Source organism: Schistocerca gregaria, chromosome 1 (assembly GCF_023897955.1).
Source record: "Schistocerca gregaria isolate iqSchGreg1 chromosome 1, iqSchGreg1.2, whole genome shotgun sequence".
Lineage (NCBI taxonomy): Eukaryota > Metazoa > Arthropoda > Insecta > Orthoptera > Acrididae > Schistocerca > Schistocerca gregaria.
This window is the reverse complement of record NC_064920.1, coordinates 1117102350-1117116356: the sequence shown is the minus strand read 5'-3', so window position 1 is coordinate 1117116356 and position 14007 is coordinate 1117102350. Positions and strand designations below refer to the sequence as shown.

Genomic DNA, 14007 nt, shown 5'->3' with positions numbered 1-14007 from the left:
TAAGTTATTTATAAAAAGTGGGGCAAGCTGATCTGCACGTCGTAACAAACAGCATATTTCCAGAATGACATTTTCACTCTGCACCAGAATGTGCGCTGATACGTAACTTCCTGGCAGTTTAAAACTGTGTGCCGGACCGAGACTCGAACTCGGGACCTTTGCCTTTAGCGGGCAATTGCACTACATAATCACTACATCCCCCCGGCTGTGGCTAATCCATCTCTCCGCATATCCTTTCTCCCAGGAGTGCTAATTTTGCAAGGTCTGCAGGTGAGATTTTGTGAAGTTTGGAAGGTTGGGGACGCGGTAGTGGCGGAATTAGATGTGAGGACAGGTCGTGAGTCGTGCTTGGGGAGCTCACTTTGCGCTGGCACGGTAGCTGAGCGTGTTCTGTCAGCGAGCTGGTTGGCCTTTGTAATAAAAAACTGAGTGAAAGGATCAACAAACGAACTTCACCGGACGTCATGTCACGACCAAACGCCTATTTTATCTCTCAAAGCTACCCTTTCTTTTTCTACTGCATGCTTTCCCCTGCTCTTGTCAATCGTTACCTAATGTTCCCTATGAAAATCTATGCAGCCTCTGGTTTATTCGGTTTATCCTTGTCCCATCTCCTTAAATTCCTGAAATTTCTTCAGTTTTAATCTACAGTCCATAACCAATAAATCCCCTGTGAATGCCTTACAATTTAAAACCTGGTCTCAAATATCTGTCTAGCACATTATATAATCAATCTGAAACCTTCTGAGGTCTCCTGTTCTCTTCCACGTATACAACCTTCCCTCATTATTTTTAAACCAAGTGTTAGCTATGAATAAATTAGTGCTCTGTGCAAAATTCTACTTCCTCTTCAACTCCTTTCCCCACCAGTCCTTGTTCACCTATTACCTTTCCTTCTCTTCCTTTCCCTACACTCGAATTCCAGTCCTCCATGACTATTAAATTTTCGGCCCCCTTAACTATCTGAATGATTTCTTCTGTCTCATCATATATTTAGTCAATCTCCTGCTTTGCGGAGCTAGTTGGCATATGAACTTGGACTACTGTGGTGGTGTGGGCTTCGTATCTATCTAGGTATAATAATGCGCTCACTATGCTGTTTATAGTGGCATATTCACGTTCCTGCTTTTTTACTCATTATTAAACCTACTCCTGCAATACCCCTATTTCATTTTCTATGGATAACCCTGTATTCACCTGACCAGAAGTCCTGTTCCTCCTGCCACTGAATTCCCACTCTATGTAAATTTAACCTAACCATTTTCCTTTTTAAATTTTCTAACCTACCTGAAGGATTAAGGCATGTAACATTCCACGCTCTGGTCCATAGAACGCCAGTTTTGTTTCTCCTGATGACGACGTCCTCCTGAGTTGTTTCTGCACAGAGACCCGAATGGGGAACTACTTTACCTCCGGAATACTTTATCCAAGATAATGCCATCTGAGCCATGTGTGACTCATATTCGTGCCATCTCTTATTTAACACCGTGTTTTTACCGTACTGCTGGCTCGTGTGTTAATTTTCAATTAACTGTGTCACTCAGTTGCTGCATTGCCTGACGTAAGCAGCAGAGGCAGCGCTTATCGATATAGGCTCTGCAATATTATCTTTGCTGGACTGCTACTACTTCCTGGTCGTCGTGTGTCGTGCAACGAGTTGGAAAGCGCCAGCAGGGCATTTCGGAGGATTCGAGGGTTAGATTCCCTCCCATCCTCATCGAGGACTCGCACTGCCTGGGCTACTCTCAGGGTGTATCTTAGACGTGGAAGAGCACCAACCGTGCCTGTCGCGTTGTTGCCCGTCTGCATGCCGTCACAGCTGCCTGCCGCCGCCGCCGTCGCCGCCGCCGCGTCGCCGTCTCTCGGTGCTCGCCGCTTCTGCCGCCGTCTCTCGGAGCTCGCCGCTTCTTCTGCCGCCGTCTCTCGGAGCTCGCCGCTTCTTCTGCCACCGTCTCTCGGTGCTCGCCGCTTCTTCTGCTGCCGCCTCTCGGTGCTCGCCGCTTCTTCTGCTGCCGCCTCTCGGTGCTCGCCGCTTCTTCTGCCGCCGTCTCTCGGTACTCGCCGCTTCTTCTGCCGCCGTCTCTCCGTGCTCTCCGCTTCTTCTGCTGCCGCCTCTCGGTGTTCGCCGCTTCTTTTGCTGCCGCCTCTCGGTGCTCGCCGCTTCTTCTGCCGCCGACTCTCGGTGCTCTCCGCTTCTTCTGCCGCCGTCTCTCGGTACTCGCCGCTTCTTCTGCCGCCGTCTCTCCGTGCTCTTCGCTTCTTCTGCTGCCGCCTCTCGGTGCTCGCCGCTTCTTCTGCCGCCGTCACGGGGTGTTCGCCGCTTCTTCTGCCGCCGTCTCTCCGTACTCTCCGCTTCTTCTGCCGACGTCTCTCGGTGCTCGCTGCTTCTTCTGCCGCCGTCTCTCGGTGCTCGCTGCTTCTTCTGCCGCCGTCTCTCGGTGCTCGCCGCTTCTTCTGCCGCCGTCTCTCCGTGCTCTCCGCTTCTTCTGCTGCCACCTCTCGGTGATCGCCGCTTCTTCTGCCGCCGTCTCTCCGTGCTCCCCGCTTCTTCTGCCGCAGTCTCTAGGTGCTCGCCGCTTCTTCTGCCGCCGTCTCTTGGAGCTCGCCGCTTCTTCTGCCGCCGTCTCTCGGTGCTCGCCGCTTCTTCTGCTGCCGCCTCTCGGTGCTCGCCGCTTCTTCTGCCGCCGTCTCTCGGTGCTCGCCGCTTCTTCTGCTGCCGCCTCTCGGTGCTCGCCGCTTGTTCTGCTGCCGCCTCTCGGTGCTCGCCGCTTCTTCTGCCGCCGTCTCTCGGTGCTCGCCGCTTCTTCTGCCGCCGTCTGTCGGTGCTCGCCGCTTCTTCTGCCGCCGTCTCGGGTGTTCGCCGCTTCTTCTGCTGCCGCCTCTTGGTGCTCGCCACTTCTTCTGCCGCCGTCTCTTGCTGTTCGCCGCTTCTTCTGCTGCCGCCTCTCGGTGCTCGCCGCTTCTTCTGCCGCCGTCTCTCGGTGCTCACCACTTCTTCTGCTGCCGCCTCTCGGTGTTCGCCGCTTCTTCTGCTGCCGCCTCTTGGAGCTCGCCGCTTCTTCTGCTGCCGCCTCTCGGTGCTCGCCGCTTGTTCTGCTGCCGCCTCTCGGTGCTCGCCGCTTCTTCTGCCGCCGTCTCTTGGTGTTCGCCGCTTCTTCTGCTGCCGCCTCTCGGTGCTCGCCGCTTCTTCTGCCGCCGTCTCTCGGTGCTCACCACTTCTTCTGCTGCCGCCTCTCGGTGTTCGCCGCTTCTTCTGCTGCCGCCTCTTGGTGCTCGCCGCTTCTTCTGCTGCCGAATCTCTGTGCTCGCCGCTTGTTCTGCTGCCGCCTCTCGGTGCTCGCCGCTTCTTCTGCCGCCGTCTCTCGGTACTCGCCGCTTGTTCTGCCGCCGTCTCTCGGTGCTCGCCGCTTCTTCTGCCGCCGTCTCTCGGTGCTCGCCGCTTCTTCTGCCGCCGTCTCTCGGTACTCGCCGCTTCTTCTGCCACCGTCTCTCCGTGCTCTCCGCTTCTTCTGCTAAAGCCTCTCGGTGTTCGCCGCTTCTTATGCCGCCGTCTCTCGGTGCTCTCCGCTTCTTCTGCCGCCGTCTCTCGGTACTCGCCGCTTCTTCTGCCGCCGTCTCTCCGCGCTCTCCGCTTCTTCTGCTGCCGCCTCTCGGTGCTCCCCGCTTCCTCTGCTGCCGCCTCTCGGTGTTCGCCACTTCCTCTGCCGCTGTCTCTCGGTGCTCGCCGCTTCTTCTGCCGCCGTCTCTCGGTGCTCGCCGCTTCTTCTGCCGCCGTCTCTCGGTACTCGCTCTTGTTCTGCCGCCGTCTCTCGGTGCTCGCCGCTTCTTCTGCCGCCGTCTCTCGGTGCTCGCCGCTTCTTCTGCCGCCGTCTCTCGGTACTCGCCGCTTCTTCTGCCACCGTCTCTCCGTGCTCTCCGCTTCTTCTGCTAAAGCCTCTCGGTGTTCGCCGCTTCTTCTGCCGCCGTCTCTCGGTGCTCTCCGCTTCTTCTGCCGCCGTCTCTCGGTACTCGCCGCTTCTTCTGCCGCCGTCTCTCCGTGCTCTCCGCTTCTTCTGCCGCCGTCTCTCCGTGCTCGCTGCTGCTTCTGCCGCCGTCTCTCAGTGCTCGCCGCTTCTTCTGCCTCCATCTCTCCGTGCTCTCTGCTTCTTCTGCTGCCACCTCTCGGTGCTCGCCACTTCTTCTGCCGCCGTCTCTCCGTGCTCTCCGCAACTTCTGCCGCCGTCTCTCGGTGCTCGCCGCTTCTTCTGCCGCCGTCTCTCGGTGCTCGCCGCTTCTTCTGCCGCCATCTCTCGGTGTTCTCCGCTTCTTCTGCCACCGTCTCTCGGTGCTCGTCGCTTCTTCTGCCGCCCTCTCTCCGTGCTCTCCGCTTCTTCTGCCGCCGTCTCTCGGTGCTCGCCGCTTCTTCTGCCGCCATCTCGGGTGTTCGCCGCTTCTTCTGCTGCCGCCTCTCGGTGCTCGCCGCTTCTTCTGCCTCCGTCTCTCGGTGTTCGCCGCTTCTTCTGCTGCCGCCTCTCGGTGCTCGCCGCTTCTTCTGCCGCCGTCTCTTGGTGCTCGCCGCTTCTTCTGCTGCCGCCTCTCTGTGTTCGCCACTTGCTCTGCTGCCCCCTCTTGGTGCTCGCCGCTTCTTCTGCCGCCGTCTCTCGGTGCTCGCCGCTTCTTCTGCCACCGTCTCTCGGTGTTGAAGCTTCTTTTGCTGCCGCCTCTCGGTGCTCGCTGCTTCTTCTGCCGCCGTCTCTCACTGGTCTCCGCTTCTTCTGCCGCCGTCTCTCGGTACTCGCCGCTTCTTCTGCCGCCGTCTCTCCGTGCTCTCTGCTTCTTCTGCCGCCGTCTCTCGGTGCTCGCCGCTTCTTCTGCCGCCGTCTCTCCGTGCTCTCCGCTTCTTCTGCTGCCGCCTCTCGGTGCTCGCCGCTTCTTCTGCCGCCGTCTCTCCGTGCTCTCCGCTTCTTCTGCCGCCGTCTCTCGGTGCTCGCCGCTTCTTCTGCCGCCGTCTCTCCGTGCTCTCCACTTCTTCTGCTGCCGCCTCTCGGTGCTCGCCGCTTCTTCTGCCGCCGTCTCTCCGAGCTCTCCGCTTCTTCTGCCGCCGTCTCTCGGTGCTCGCCGCTTCTTCTGCCGCCGTCCCTCGGTGCTCGCCGCTTCTTCTGCCGCCGTCTCTCCGTGCTCTCCGCTAATTCTGCCGCTGTCTCTCGGTGCTCGCCGCTTCTTCTGCCGCCGACTCTTGGTGCTCGCCACTTCTTCTGCCGCAGTCTCTTGGTGCTCGCCGCTTCTCCTGCAGCCGTCTCTCAGAGTTCGCCACTTCTTCTGCTGCCGCCTCTCGGTGCTCGCCGCTTCTTCTGCCGCCGTCTCTCGGTGCTCGCCGCTTCTTCTGCTGCCGTCTATCCGTGCTCTGCGCTTCCTCTGCTGCCGCCTCTCGGTGCTCGCCGCTTCTTCTGCCACCGTCTCAAGGTGCTCTCCGCTTCTTCTGCCGCCGTCTCTCGGTACTCGCCGATCCTTCTGCCGCCGTCTCTCCGTGCTCTCTGCTTCTTTTGCCGCCGTCTCTCGGTGCTCGCCGCTTCTTCTGCCGCCGTCTCTCCGTGCTCTCCGCTTCTTCTGCTGCCGCCTCTCGGTGCTCGCCGCTTCTTCTGCCGCCGTCTCTCCGTGCTCTCCGCTTCTTCTGCCGCCTTCTCTCGGTGCTCGCCGCTTCTTCTGCCGCCGTCTATCCGTGCTCTGCGCTTCCTCTGCTGCCGCCTCTCGGTGCTCGCCACTTCTTCTGCCGCCGTCTCTCGGTGCTCTCCACTTCTTCTGCTGCCGCCTCTCGGTGTTCGCCGATTCTTCTGCTGCCGCCTCTCGGTGCTCGCCGCTTCTTCTGCAACAGTCTCTTGTTGCTCGCCGCTTCTTCTGCTGCCGCCTCTCTGTGTTCGCCACCTCTTCTGCTGCCGCCTCTTGGTGCTCGCCGCTTCTTCTGCCGCCGTCTCTCGGTGCTCGCCACGTCTTCTGCCACCGTCTCTCGGTGTTGACGCTTCTTTTGCTGCCGCCTCTCGGTGCTCGCCGCTTCCTCTGCCGCCGTCTCTCGGTGCTATCCGCTTCTTCTGCCGCCGTCTCTCGGTACTCGCCGCTCCTTCTGCCGCCGTCTCTCCGTGCTCTCTGCTTCTTCTGCCGCCATCTCTCGGTGCTCGCCGCTTCTTCTGCCGCCGTCTCTCCGTGCTCTCCGCTTCTTCTGCTGCCGCCTCTCGGTGCTCGCCGCTTCTTCTGCCCCCGTCTCTCCGTGCTCTCCGCTAATTCTGCCGCTGTCTCTTGGTGCTCGCCGCTTCTTCTGCCGCCGACTCTTGGTGCTCGCACTTCTTCTGCCGCAGTCTCTCGGTGCTCGCCGCTTCTCCTGCAGCCGTCTCTCAGAGTTCGTCGCTTCTTCTGCTGCCGCCTCTCGGTGCTCGCCGCTTCTTCTGCCGCCGTCTCTCGGTGTTCGCTGCTTCTTCTGCTGCGGCCTCTCGGGCTCGCCGCTTCTTCTACCGCCGTCTCTCGGTACTCGCCGCTTCTTCTGTCGCCGTCTCTCCGTGCTCTCCGCTTCTTTTGCTGCCGTCACTCGGTGCTCGCCGCTTCTACTGCCGCCGTCTCTCGGTACTCGCAGCTTCTTCTGCCGCTGTCTCTCCATGCTCTCCGCTTCTTCTGCTGCCGCCTCTCGGTGTTCGCCGCTTCTTCTGCTGCCGCCTCTCGGTGCTCGCCGCTTCTTCTTCCGCCGTCTCTCGGTGTTCGCCGCTTCTCCTGCCGCGGTCTCTCCGTGCTCGCCGCTTCTTCTGCTGCCGCCTCTCGGTGCTCCCCGCTACTTCTGCCGCCGTCCTTCGGTGCTCTATGCTTCTTCTGCTGCCGTCTCTCGGTACTCGACGCTTCTTGTGCCGCCGTCTCTCCGTGCTCTCCGCTTCTTCTACTGCCGCCTCTCGGTGTTCGCCGCTTCTTCTGCTACCGCCTCTAGGTGCTCGCCGCTTCTTCTGACGCGGTCTCTCGGTGCTCGCCGCTTCTCCTGCTGCCGCCTCTCGGTGCTCGCCGCTTCTTCTGCCGCCGTCCTTGGTGCTCGCCGCTTCTTCTGCTGCCGCCTCTCTGTGTTCACCGCTTGTTCTGCTGCCGTCTCTAGGTACTCGCCGCTTCTTCTGCCGCCGTCTCTCCGTGCTCTCTGCTTCTTCTGCTGCCGCCTCACGGTGCTCGCCGCTTCTTCTGCCACCGTCTCTCGGTGCTCGCCGCTTCTTCTGCCGCCGTCTCTCCGTGCTCTCCGCTTCTTCTGCTGCCGCCTCTCGGTGCTCGCCGCTTCTTCTGCCGCCGTCTCTCCGCGCTCTCCGCTTCTTCTGCCGCCGTCTCTCGGTGCTCGCCGCTTCTTCTGCCGCCGTCTCTCCGTGCTGTCCACTTCTTCTGCTGCCGCCTCTCGGTGGTCGCCGCTGCTTCTGCCGCCGTCTCTCCATGCTCTCCACTTCTTCTGCCGCCGTCTCTCGGTGCTCGCCGCTTCTTCTGCCGCCGTGTCTCCGTGCTCGCCACTTCTTCTGCCGCCGTCTCTCCGTGCTCTCCGCTTCTTCTGCCGCAGTCTCTCGGTGCTCGCCGCTTCTTCTTCCGCCGTCTCTCGGTGCTTGCCACTTCTTCTGCCGCCGTCTCTCGGTGCTCGCCGCTTCTCCCACCGCCGTCTCTCGGTGTTCGCCGCTTCTTCTGCTGACGACTCTCGGTGCTCGCCACTTCTTCTGCCGCCGTCTCTCCGTGCTCTCCGCTTGTTCTGCTGCCGCCTCTCGGTGCTCGCCGCTTCTTCTGCCGCCATCTCTCCGTGCTCCCCGCTTCTTCATCCGCCGTCTCTTGGTGCTCGCCGCTTCTTCTGCCGCCGTCTCTCGGTGCTCGCCGCTTCTTCTGCCGCCGTCTCTTGGTGCTCGCCGCTTCTTCTGCCGCCGTCTCTCGGTGTTTGCCGGATCTTCTGCTGCCGCCTCTTGGTGCTCCCCCTTCTTCTGCAGCCGTCTCTCGCTGCTCTCCGCTTCTTCTGCCGCCGTCTCTCGGTACTCGCCGCTTCTTGTGCCGCCGTCTCTCCGTGCTCTCTGCTTCTTCTGCTGCCGCCTCTCGGTGCTCGAAGCTTCTTCTGCCGCCGTCTCTCCGTGCTCGCCGCTTCTTCTGCCGCTGTCTCTCGGTGTTTGCCGCTTCTTCTGCTGACGCCTCTCGGTGCTCGCCACTTCTTCTGCCGCCGTCTCTCCGTGCTCTCCGCTTCTTCTGATGCCACCTCTTGGTGCTCGCCGCTTCTTCTGCCACCGTCTCTTCGTGCTCTCCGCTTTTTCATCCGCCGTCTCTCGGTGCTCGCCGCTTCTTCTGCCGCCGTATCTTGGTGCTCGCCGCTTCTTCTGCCGCCGTCTCACGGTGTTCGCCAGATCTTCTGCTGCCGCCTCTTGGTGCTCGCCCCTTCTTCTGCAACCGTCTCTCGCTGCTCTCCGCTTCTTCTGCCGCCGTCTCTCGGTACACGCCGCTTCTTGTGCCGCTGTCTCTCCGTGCTCTCCGCTTCTTCTGCTGCCGCCTCTCGGTGCTCGCCGCTTCTTCTGCTGCCGCCTCTCGGTGCTCTCCACTTCTTCTGCCGCCGTCTCTCGGTACTCGCCGCTTCTTGTTATGCCGTCTCTCGGTGCTCGCTGCTTCTTCTGCCGCCGTCTCTCGGTGCACGCTGCTTTTTCTGCCGCCGTCTCTCGGTACTCGCCGCTTCTTCTGCCGCCGTCTCTCCGTGCTCTCCGCTTCTTCTGCCGCCGTCTCTCGGTACTCGCCGATCCTTCTGCCGCCGTCTCTCCGTGCTCTCTGCTTCTTTTGCCGCCGTCTCTCGGTGCTCGCCGCTTCTTCTGCCGCCGTCTCTCCGTGCTCTCCGCTTCTTCTGCTGCCGCCTCTCGGTGCTCGCCGCTTCTTCTGCCGCCGTCTCTCCGTGCTCTCCGCTTCTTCTGCCGCCTTCTCTCGGTGCTCGCCGCTTCTTCTGCCGCCGTCTATCCGTGCTCTGCGCTTCCTCTGCTGCCGCCTCTCGGTGCTCGCCACTTCTTCTGCCGCCGTCTCTCGGTGCTCTCCACTTCTTCTGCTGCCGCCTCTCGGTGTTCGCCGATTCTTCTGCTGCCGCCTCTCGGTGCTCGCCGCTTCTTCTGCAACAGTCTCTTGTTGCTCGCCGCTTCTTCTGCTGCCGCCTCTCTGTGTTCGCCACCTCTTCTGCTGCCGCCTCTTGGTGCTCGCCGCTTCTTCTGCCGCCGTCTCTCGGTGCTCGCCACGTCTTCTGCCACCGTCTCTCGGTGTTGACGCTTCTTTTGCTGCCGCCTCTCGGTGCTCGCCGCTTCCTCTGCCGCCGTCTCTCGGTGCTATCCGCTTCTTCTGCCGCCGTCTCTCGGTACTCGCCGCTCCTTCTGCCGCCGTCTCTCCGTGCTCTCTGCTTCTTCTGCCGCCATCTCTCGGTGCTCGCCGCTTCTTCTGCCGCCGTCTCTCCGTGCTCTCCGCTTCTTCTGCTGCCGCCTCTCGGTGCTCGCCGCTTCTTCTGCCCCCGTCTCTCCGTGCTCTCCGCTAATTCTGCCGCTGTCTCTTGGTGCTCGCCGCTTCTTCTGCCGCCGACTCTTGGTGCTCGCACTTCTTCTGCCGCAGTCTCTCGGTGCTCGCCGCTTCTCCTGCAGCCGTCTCTCAGAGTTCGTCGCTTCTTCTGCTGCCGCCTCTCGGTGCTCGCCGCTTCTTCTGCCGCCGTCTCTCGGTGTTCGCTGCTTCTTCTGCTGCCGCCTCTCGGGCTCGCCGCTTCTTCTACCGCCGTCTCTCGGTACTCGCCGCTTCTTCTGTCGCCGTCTCTCCGTGCTCTCCGCTTCTTTTGCTGCCGTCACTCGGTGCTCGCCGCTTCTACTGCCGCCGTCTCTCGGTACTCGCAGCTTCTTCTGCCGCTGTCTCTCCATGCTCTCCGCTTCTTCTGCTGCCGCCTCTCGGTGTTCGCCGCTTCTTCTGCTGCCGCCTCTCGGTGCTCGCCGCTTCTTCTTCCGCCGTCTCTCGGTGTTCGCCGCTTCTCCTGCCGCGGTCTCTCCGTGCTCGCCGCTTCTTCTGCTGCCGCCTCTCGGTGCTCCCCGCTACTTCTGCCGCCGTCCTTCGGTGCTCTATGCTTCTTCTGCTGCCGTCTCTCGGTACTCGACGCTTCTTGTGCCGCCGTCTCTCCGTGCTCTCCGCTTCTTCTACTGCCGCCTCTCGGTGTTCGCCGCTTCTTCTGCTACCGCCTCTAGGTGCTCGCCGCTTCTTCTGACGCGGTCTCTCGGTGCTCGCCGCTTCTCCTGCTGCCGCCTCTCGGTGCTCGCCGCTTCTTCTGCCGCCGTCCTTGGTGCTCGCCGCTTCTTCTGCTGCCGCCTCTCTGTGTTCACCGCTTGTTCTGCTGCCGTCTCTAGGTACTCGCCGCTTCTTCTGCCGCCGTCTCTCCGTGCTCTCTGCTTCTTCTGCTGCCGCCTCACGGTGCTCGCCGCTTCTTCTGCCACCGTCTCTCGGTGCTCGCCGCTTCTTCTGCCGCCGTCTCTCCGTGCTCTCCGCTTCTTCTGCTGCCGCCTCTCGGTGCTCGCCGCTTCTTCTGCCGCCGTCTCTCCGCGCTCTCCGCTTCTTCTGCCGCCGTCTCTCGGTGCTCGCCGCTTCTTCTGCCGCCGTCTCTCCGTGCTGTCCACTTCTTCTGCTGCCGCCTCTCGGTGGTCGCCGCTGCTTCTGCCGCCGTCTCTCCATGCTCTCCACTTCTTCTGCCGCCGTCTCTCGGTGCTCGCCGCTTCTTCTGCCGCCGTGTCTCCGTGCTCGCCACTTCTTCTGCCGCCGTCTCTCCGTGCTCTCCGCTTCTTCTGCCGCAGTCTCTCGGTGCTCGCCGCTTCTTCTTCCGCCGTCTCTCGGTGCTTGCCACTTCTTCTGCCGCCGTCTCTCGGTGCTCGCCGCTTCTCCCACCGCCGTCTCTCGGTGTTCGCCGCTTCTTCTGCTGACGACTCTCGGTGCTCGCCACTTCTTCTGCCGCCGTCTCTCCGTGCTCTCCGCTTGTTCTGCTGCCGCCTCTCGGTGCTCGCCGCTTCTTCTGCCGCCATCTCTCCGTGCTCCCCGCTTCTTCATCCGCCGTCTCTTGGTGCTCGCCGCTTCTTCTGCCGCCGTCTCTCGGTGCTCGCCGCTTCTTCTGCCGCCGTCTCTTGGTGCTCGCCGCTTCTTCTGCCGCCGTCTCTCGGTGTTTGCCGGATCTTCTGCTGCCGCCTCTTGGTGCTCCCCCTTCTTCTGCAGCCGTCTCTCGCTGCTCTCCGCTTCTTCTGCCGCCGTCTCTCGGTACTCGCCGCTTCTTGTGCCGCCGTCTCTCCGTGCTCTCTGCTTCTTCTGCTGCCGCCTCTCGGTGCTCGAAGCTTCTTCTGCCGCCGTCTCTCCGTGCTCGCCGCTTCTTCTGCCGCTGTCTCTCGGTGTTTGCCGCTTCTTCTGCTGACGCCTCTCGGTGCTCGCCACTTCTTCTGCCGCCGTCTCTCCGTGCTCTCCGCTTCTTCTGATGCCACCTCTTGGTGCTCGCCGCTTCTTCTGCCACCGTCTCTTCGTGCTCTCCGCTTTTTCATCCGCCGTCTCTCGGTGCTCGCCGCTTCTTCTGCCGCCGTATCTTGGTGCTCGCCGCTTCTTCTGCCGCCGTCTCACGGTGTTCGCCAGATCTTCTGCTGCCGCCTCTTGGTGCTCGCCCCTTCTTCTGCAACCGTCTCTCGCTGCTCTCCGCTTCTTCTGCCGCCGTCTCTCGGTACACGCCGCTTCTTGTGCCGCTGTCTCTCCGTGCTCTCCGCTTCTTCTGCTGCCGCCTCTCGGTGCTCGCCGCTTCTTCTGCTGCCGCCTCTCGGTGCTCTCCACTTCTTCTGCCGCCGTCTCTCGGTACTCGCCGCTTCTTGTTATGCCGTCTCTCGGTGCTCGCTGCTTCTTCTGCCGCCGTCTCTCGGTGCACGCTGCTTTTTCTGCCGCCGTCTCGCGGTACTCGCCGCTTCTTCTGCCGCCGTCTCTCCGTGCTCTCCGCTTCTTCTGCTGCCGCCTCTCGGTTTTCGCTGCTTCTACTGCTGCCGCCTCTCGGTACTCGCCGCTTCTTCTGCCGCCGTCTCTCCGTGCTCTTCGCTTCTTCTGCTGCCGTCTCTCGGTGCTCGCCGCTTCTTCTGCTGCCGCCGCTCGGTGCTCGCCGCTTTTTCTGCCGCCATCTCTCGGTGCTCGCTGCTTCTTCTGCCGCCGTTTCTCGGTACTCGCCGCTTCTTCTGCCGCCGTCTCTCCGTGCTCTCCGCTTCTTCTGCTGCCGCCTCTCGGTGTTCGCTGCTTCTTCTACTGCCGCCTCTCGGTGCTCGCCGCTTCTTCTGCCGCCGTCTCTCCGTGCTCTTCGCTTCTTCTGCTGCCGTCTCTCGGTGCTCGCCGCTTCTTCTGTCGCTGTCTCTCGGTACTCGCCGCTTCTTCTGCTGCCGCCTCTCGGTACTCGCCGCTTCTTCTTCTGCCGCCTCTCGGTGCTCGACGCTTCTTCTGCCGCCATCTCTCCGTGCTCTCCGCTTCTTCTGCTGCCGCCTCTCGGTTTTCGCCGCTTCTTCTGCTGCCGCATCTCAGTGCTCGCCGCTTCTTCTGCCGCCGTCTCTCCGTGCTCTCCGCTTCTTCTGCCGCCGTCTCTCGGTGTTCGCCGCGCTTTCTGCTGCCGCCTCTCGGTGCTCGCCGCTTCTTCTCCTGCCGCCTCTCGGTGTTCGCCGCTTCTTCTGCCGCCGTCTCACTGTGTTCGCCGGATCTTCTGCTGCCGCCTCTTGGTGCTCGCCCCTTCTTCTGCCGCCGTCTCTCGCTGCTCTCCGCTTCTTCTGCCGCCGTCTCTTGGTACTCCCCGCTTCTTGTGCCGCTGTCTCTCTGTGCTCTCCGCTTCTTCTGCTGCCGCCTCTCGGTGCTCGCCACTTTTTCTGCTGCCGCCCCTCGGTGCTCTCCAGTTCTTCTGCCGCCGTCTCTCGGTACTCGCCGCTCCTTGTTATGCCGTCTTTCGGTGCTCGCCGCTTCTTCTGCCGCCGTCTCTCGGTGCACGCTGCTTGTTCTGCCGCCATCTCTCGGTACTCGCCGCTTCTTCTGCCGCCGTCTCTCCGTGCTCTCCGCTTCTTCTGCTTCCGCCTCTCGGTACTCGCCCCTTCTTCCGCCGCCGTCTCTCCGTGCTCTCCGCTTCTTCTGCTTCCGTCTCTCGGTGCTCGCAGCTTCTTCTGCCGCCGTCTCTCGGTACTCGCCGCTTCTTCTGCCGCCGTCTCTCCGTGCTCTCCGCTTCTTCTGCTGCCGCCTCTCGGTGTTCGAAGCTTTCTTCTGCTGCCGCCTCTCGGGCTCGCCGCTTCTTCTGCCGCCGTCTCTTGGTACTCGCCGCTTCTTCTGCCGCCGTCTCTCCGTGCTCTCCGCTTCTTCTGCTGCCGAATAACGGTGTTCGCCACTTCTTCTACTGCTGCCTCTCGGTGCTCGCCGCTTCTTCTGCCGCAGTCTCTCGGTGTTCGCCGCTTCTTCTGCTGCCTCCTCTCGGTGCTCGCCGCTTCTTCTGCTGCCGCCTCTCGGTGCTCGCCGCTTCTTCTTCCGCCGTCTCTCGGTGCTCGCTACTTCTTCTGCCGCCGTCTCTCGGTACTTGCCGCTTCTTCTGCCGCCGTCTCTCGGTACTCGCCGCTTCTTGTGCCGCCGTCTCTCTGTGCTCTCCGCTTCTTCTGCTGCCGCCTCTCGGTTTTCGCTGCTTCTACTGCTGCCGCCTCTCGGTACTCGCCGCTTCTTCTGCCGCCGTCTCTCCGTGCTCTCCGCTTCCTCTGCTTCCGTCTCTCGTTGCTCGCCGCTTCTTCTGCTGCCGTCTCTCGGTACTCGCCGCTTCTTCTCCCGCCGTCTCTCGGTACTCGCCGCTTCTTCTGCCGCCGTCTCTCCGTGCTCTCCGCTTCTTCTGCTGCCGCCTCTCGGTGTTCGCCGCTTCTTCTGCTGCCGCCTCTCGGACTCGCCGCTTCTTCTGCTGCCGCCTCTCGGTGCTCGCCGCTTCTTCTGCCGCCATCTCTCCGAACTCTCCGTTTCTTCTGCTCCGCCTCTCGG

General features: G+C 62.2%; 1 protein-coding gene across 1 annotated transcript; it reads right to left on the bottom strand.

Annotated features, from left to right (window-relative positions):
• Window positions 1-1813: 1813 nt before the first annotated feature.
• On the bottom strand, window positions 1814-13969 carry LOC126292183 (filaggrin-like). The gene is made up of 7 exons (XM_049986063.1): window positions 13793-13969; window positions 12289-13704; window positions 9859-12168; window positions 8742-9805; window positions 6600-8685; window positions 4740-6546; window positions 1814-4671 (listed from the first exon to the last, which is right to left on the bottom strand). The coding sequence occupies exons 1-7, from the start codon at window positions 13967-13969 to the stop codon at window positions 1814-1816; spliced, it is 11718 nt and encodes a 3905-aa protein (XP_049842020.1).
• Between the last annotated feature and the right edge of the window lie 38 nt (window positions 13970-14007).

What these genes read in the sequence shown, in the direction of transcription:
- LOC126292183 (XM_049986063.1), bottom strand. Translation starts at nt 13,969, where the DNA reads ATGGCGGCAGAAGAAGCGGCGAGCACCGAGAGGCGGCAGCAGAAGAAG. An exon ending in AGACGGCGGGAGAAGAAGCG is followed by an intron (nt 13,705 to 13,792) that starts GCGAGTACCGAG and finishes AGACGGCGGCAG; the next exon opens with AAGAAGCGGCGAGTACCGAG. An exon ending in GGCAGAAGAAGCGGAGACCA is followed by an intron (nt 4,672 to 4,739) that starts GTGAGAGACGGC and finishes TTCAACACCGAG; the next exon opens with AGACGGTGGCAGAAGAAGCG.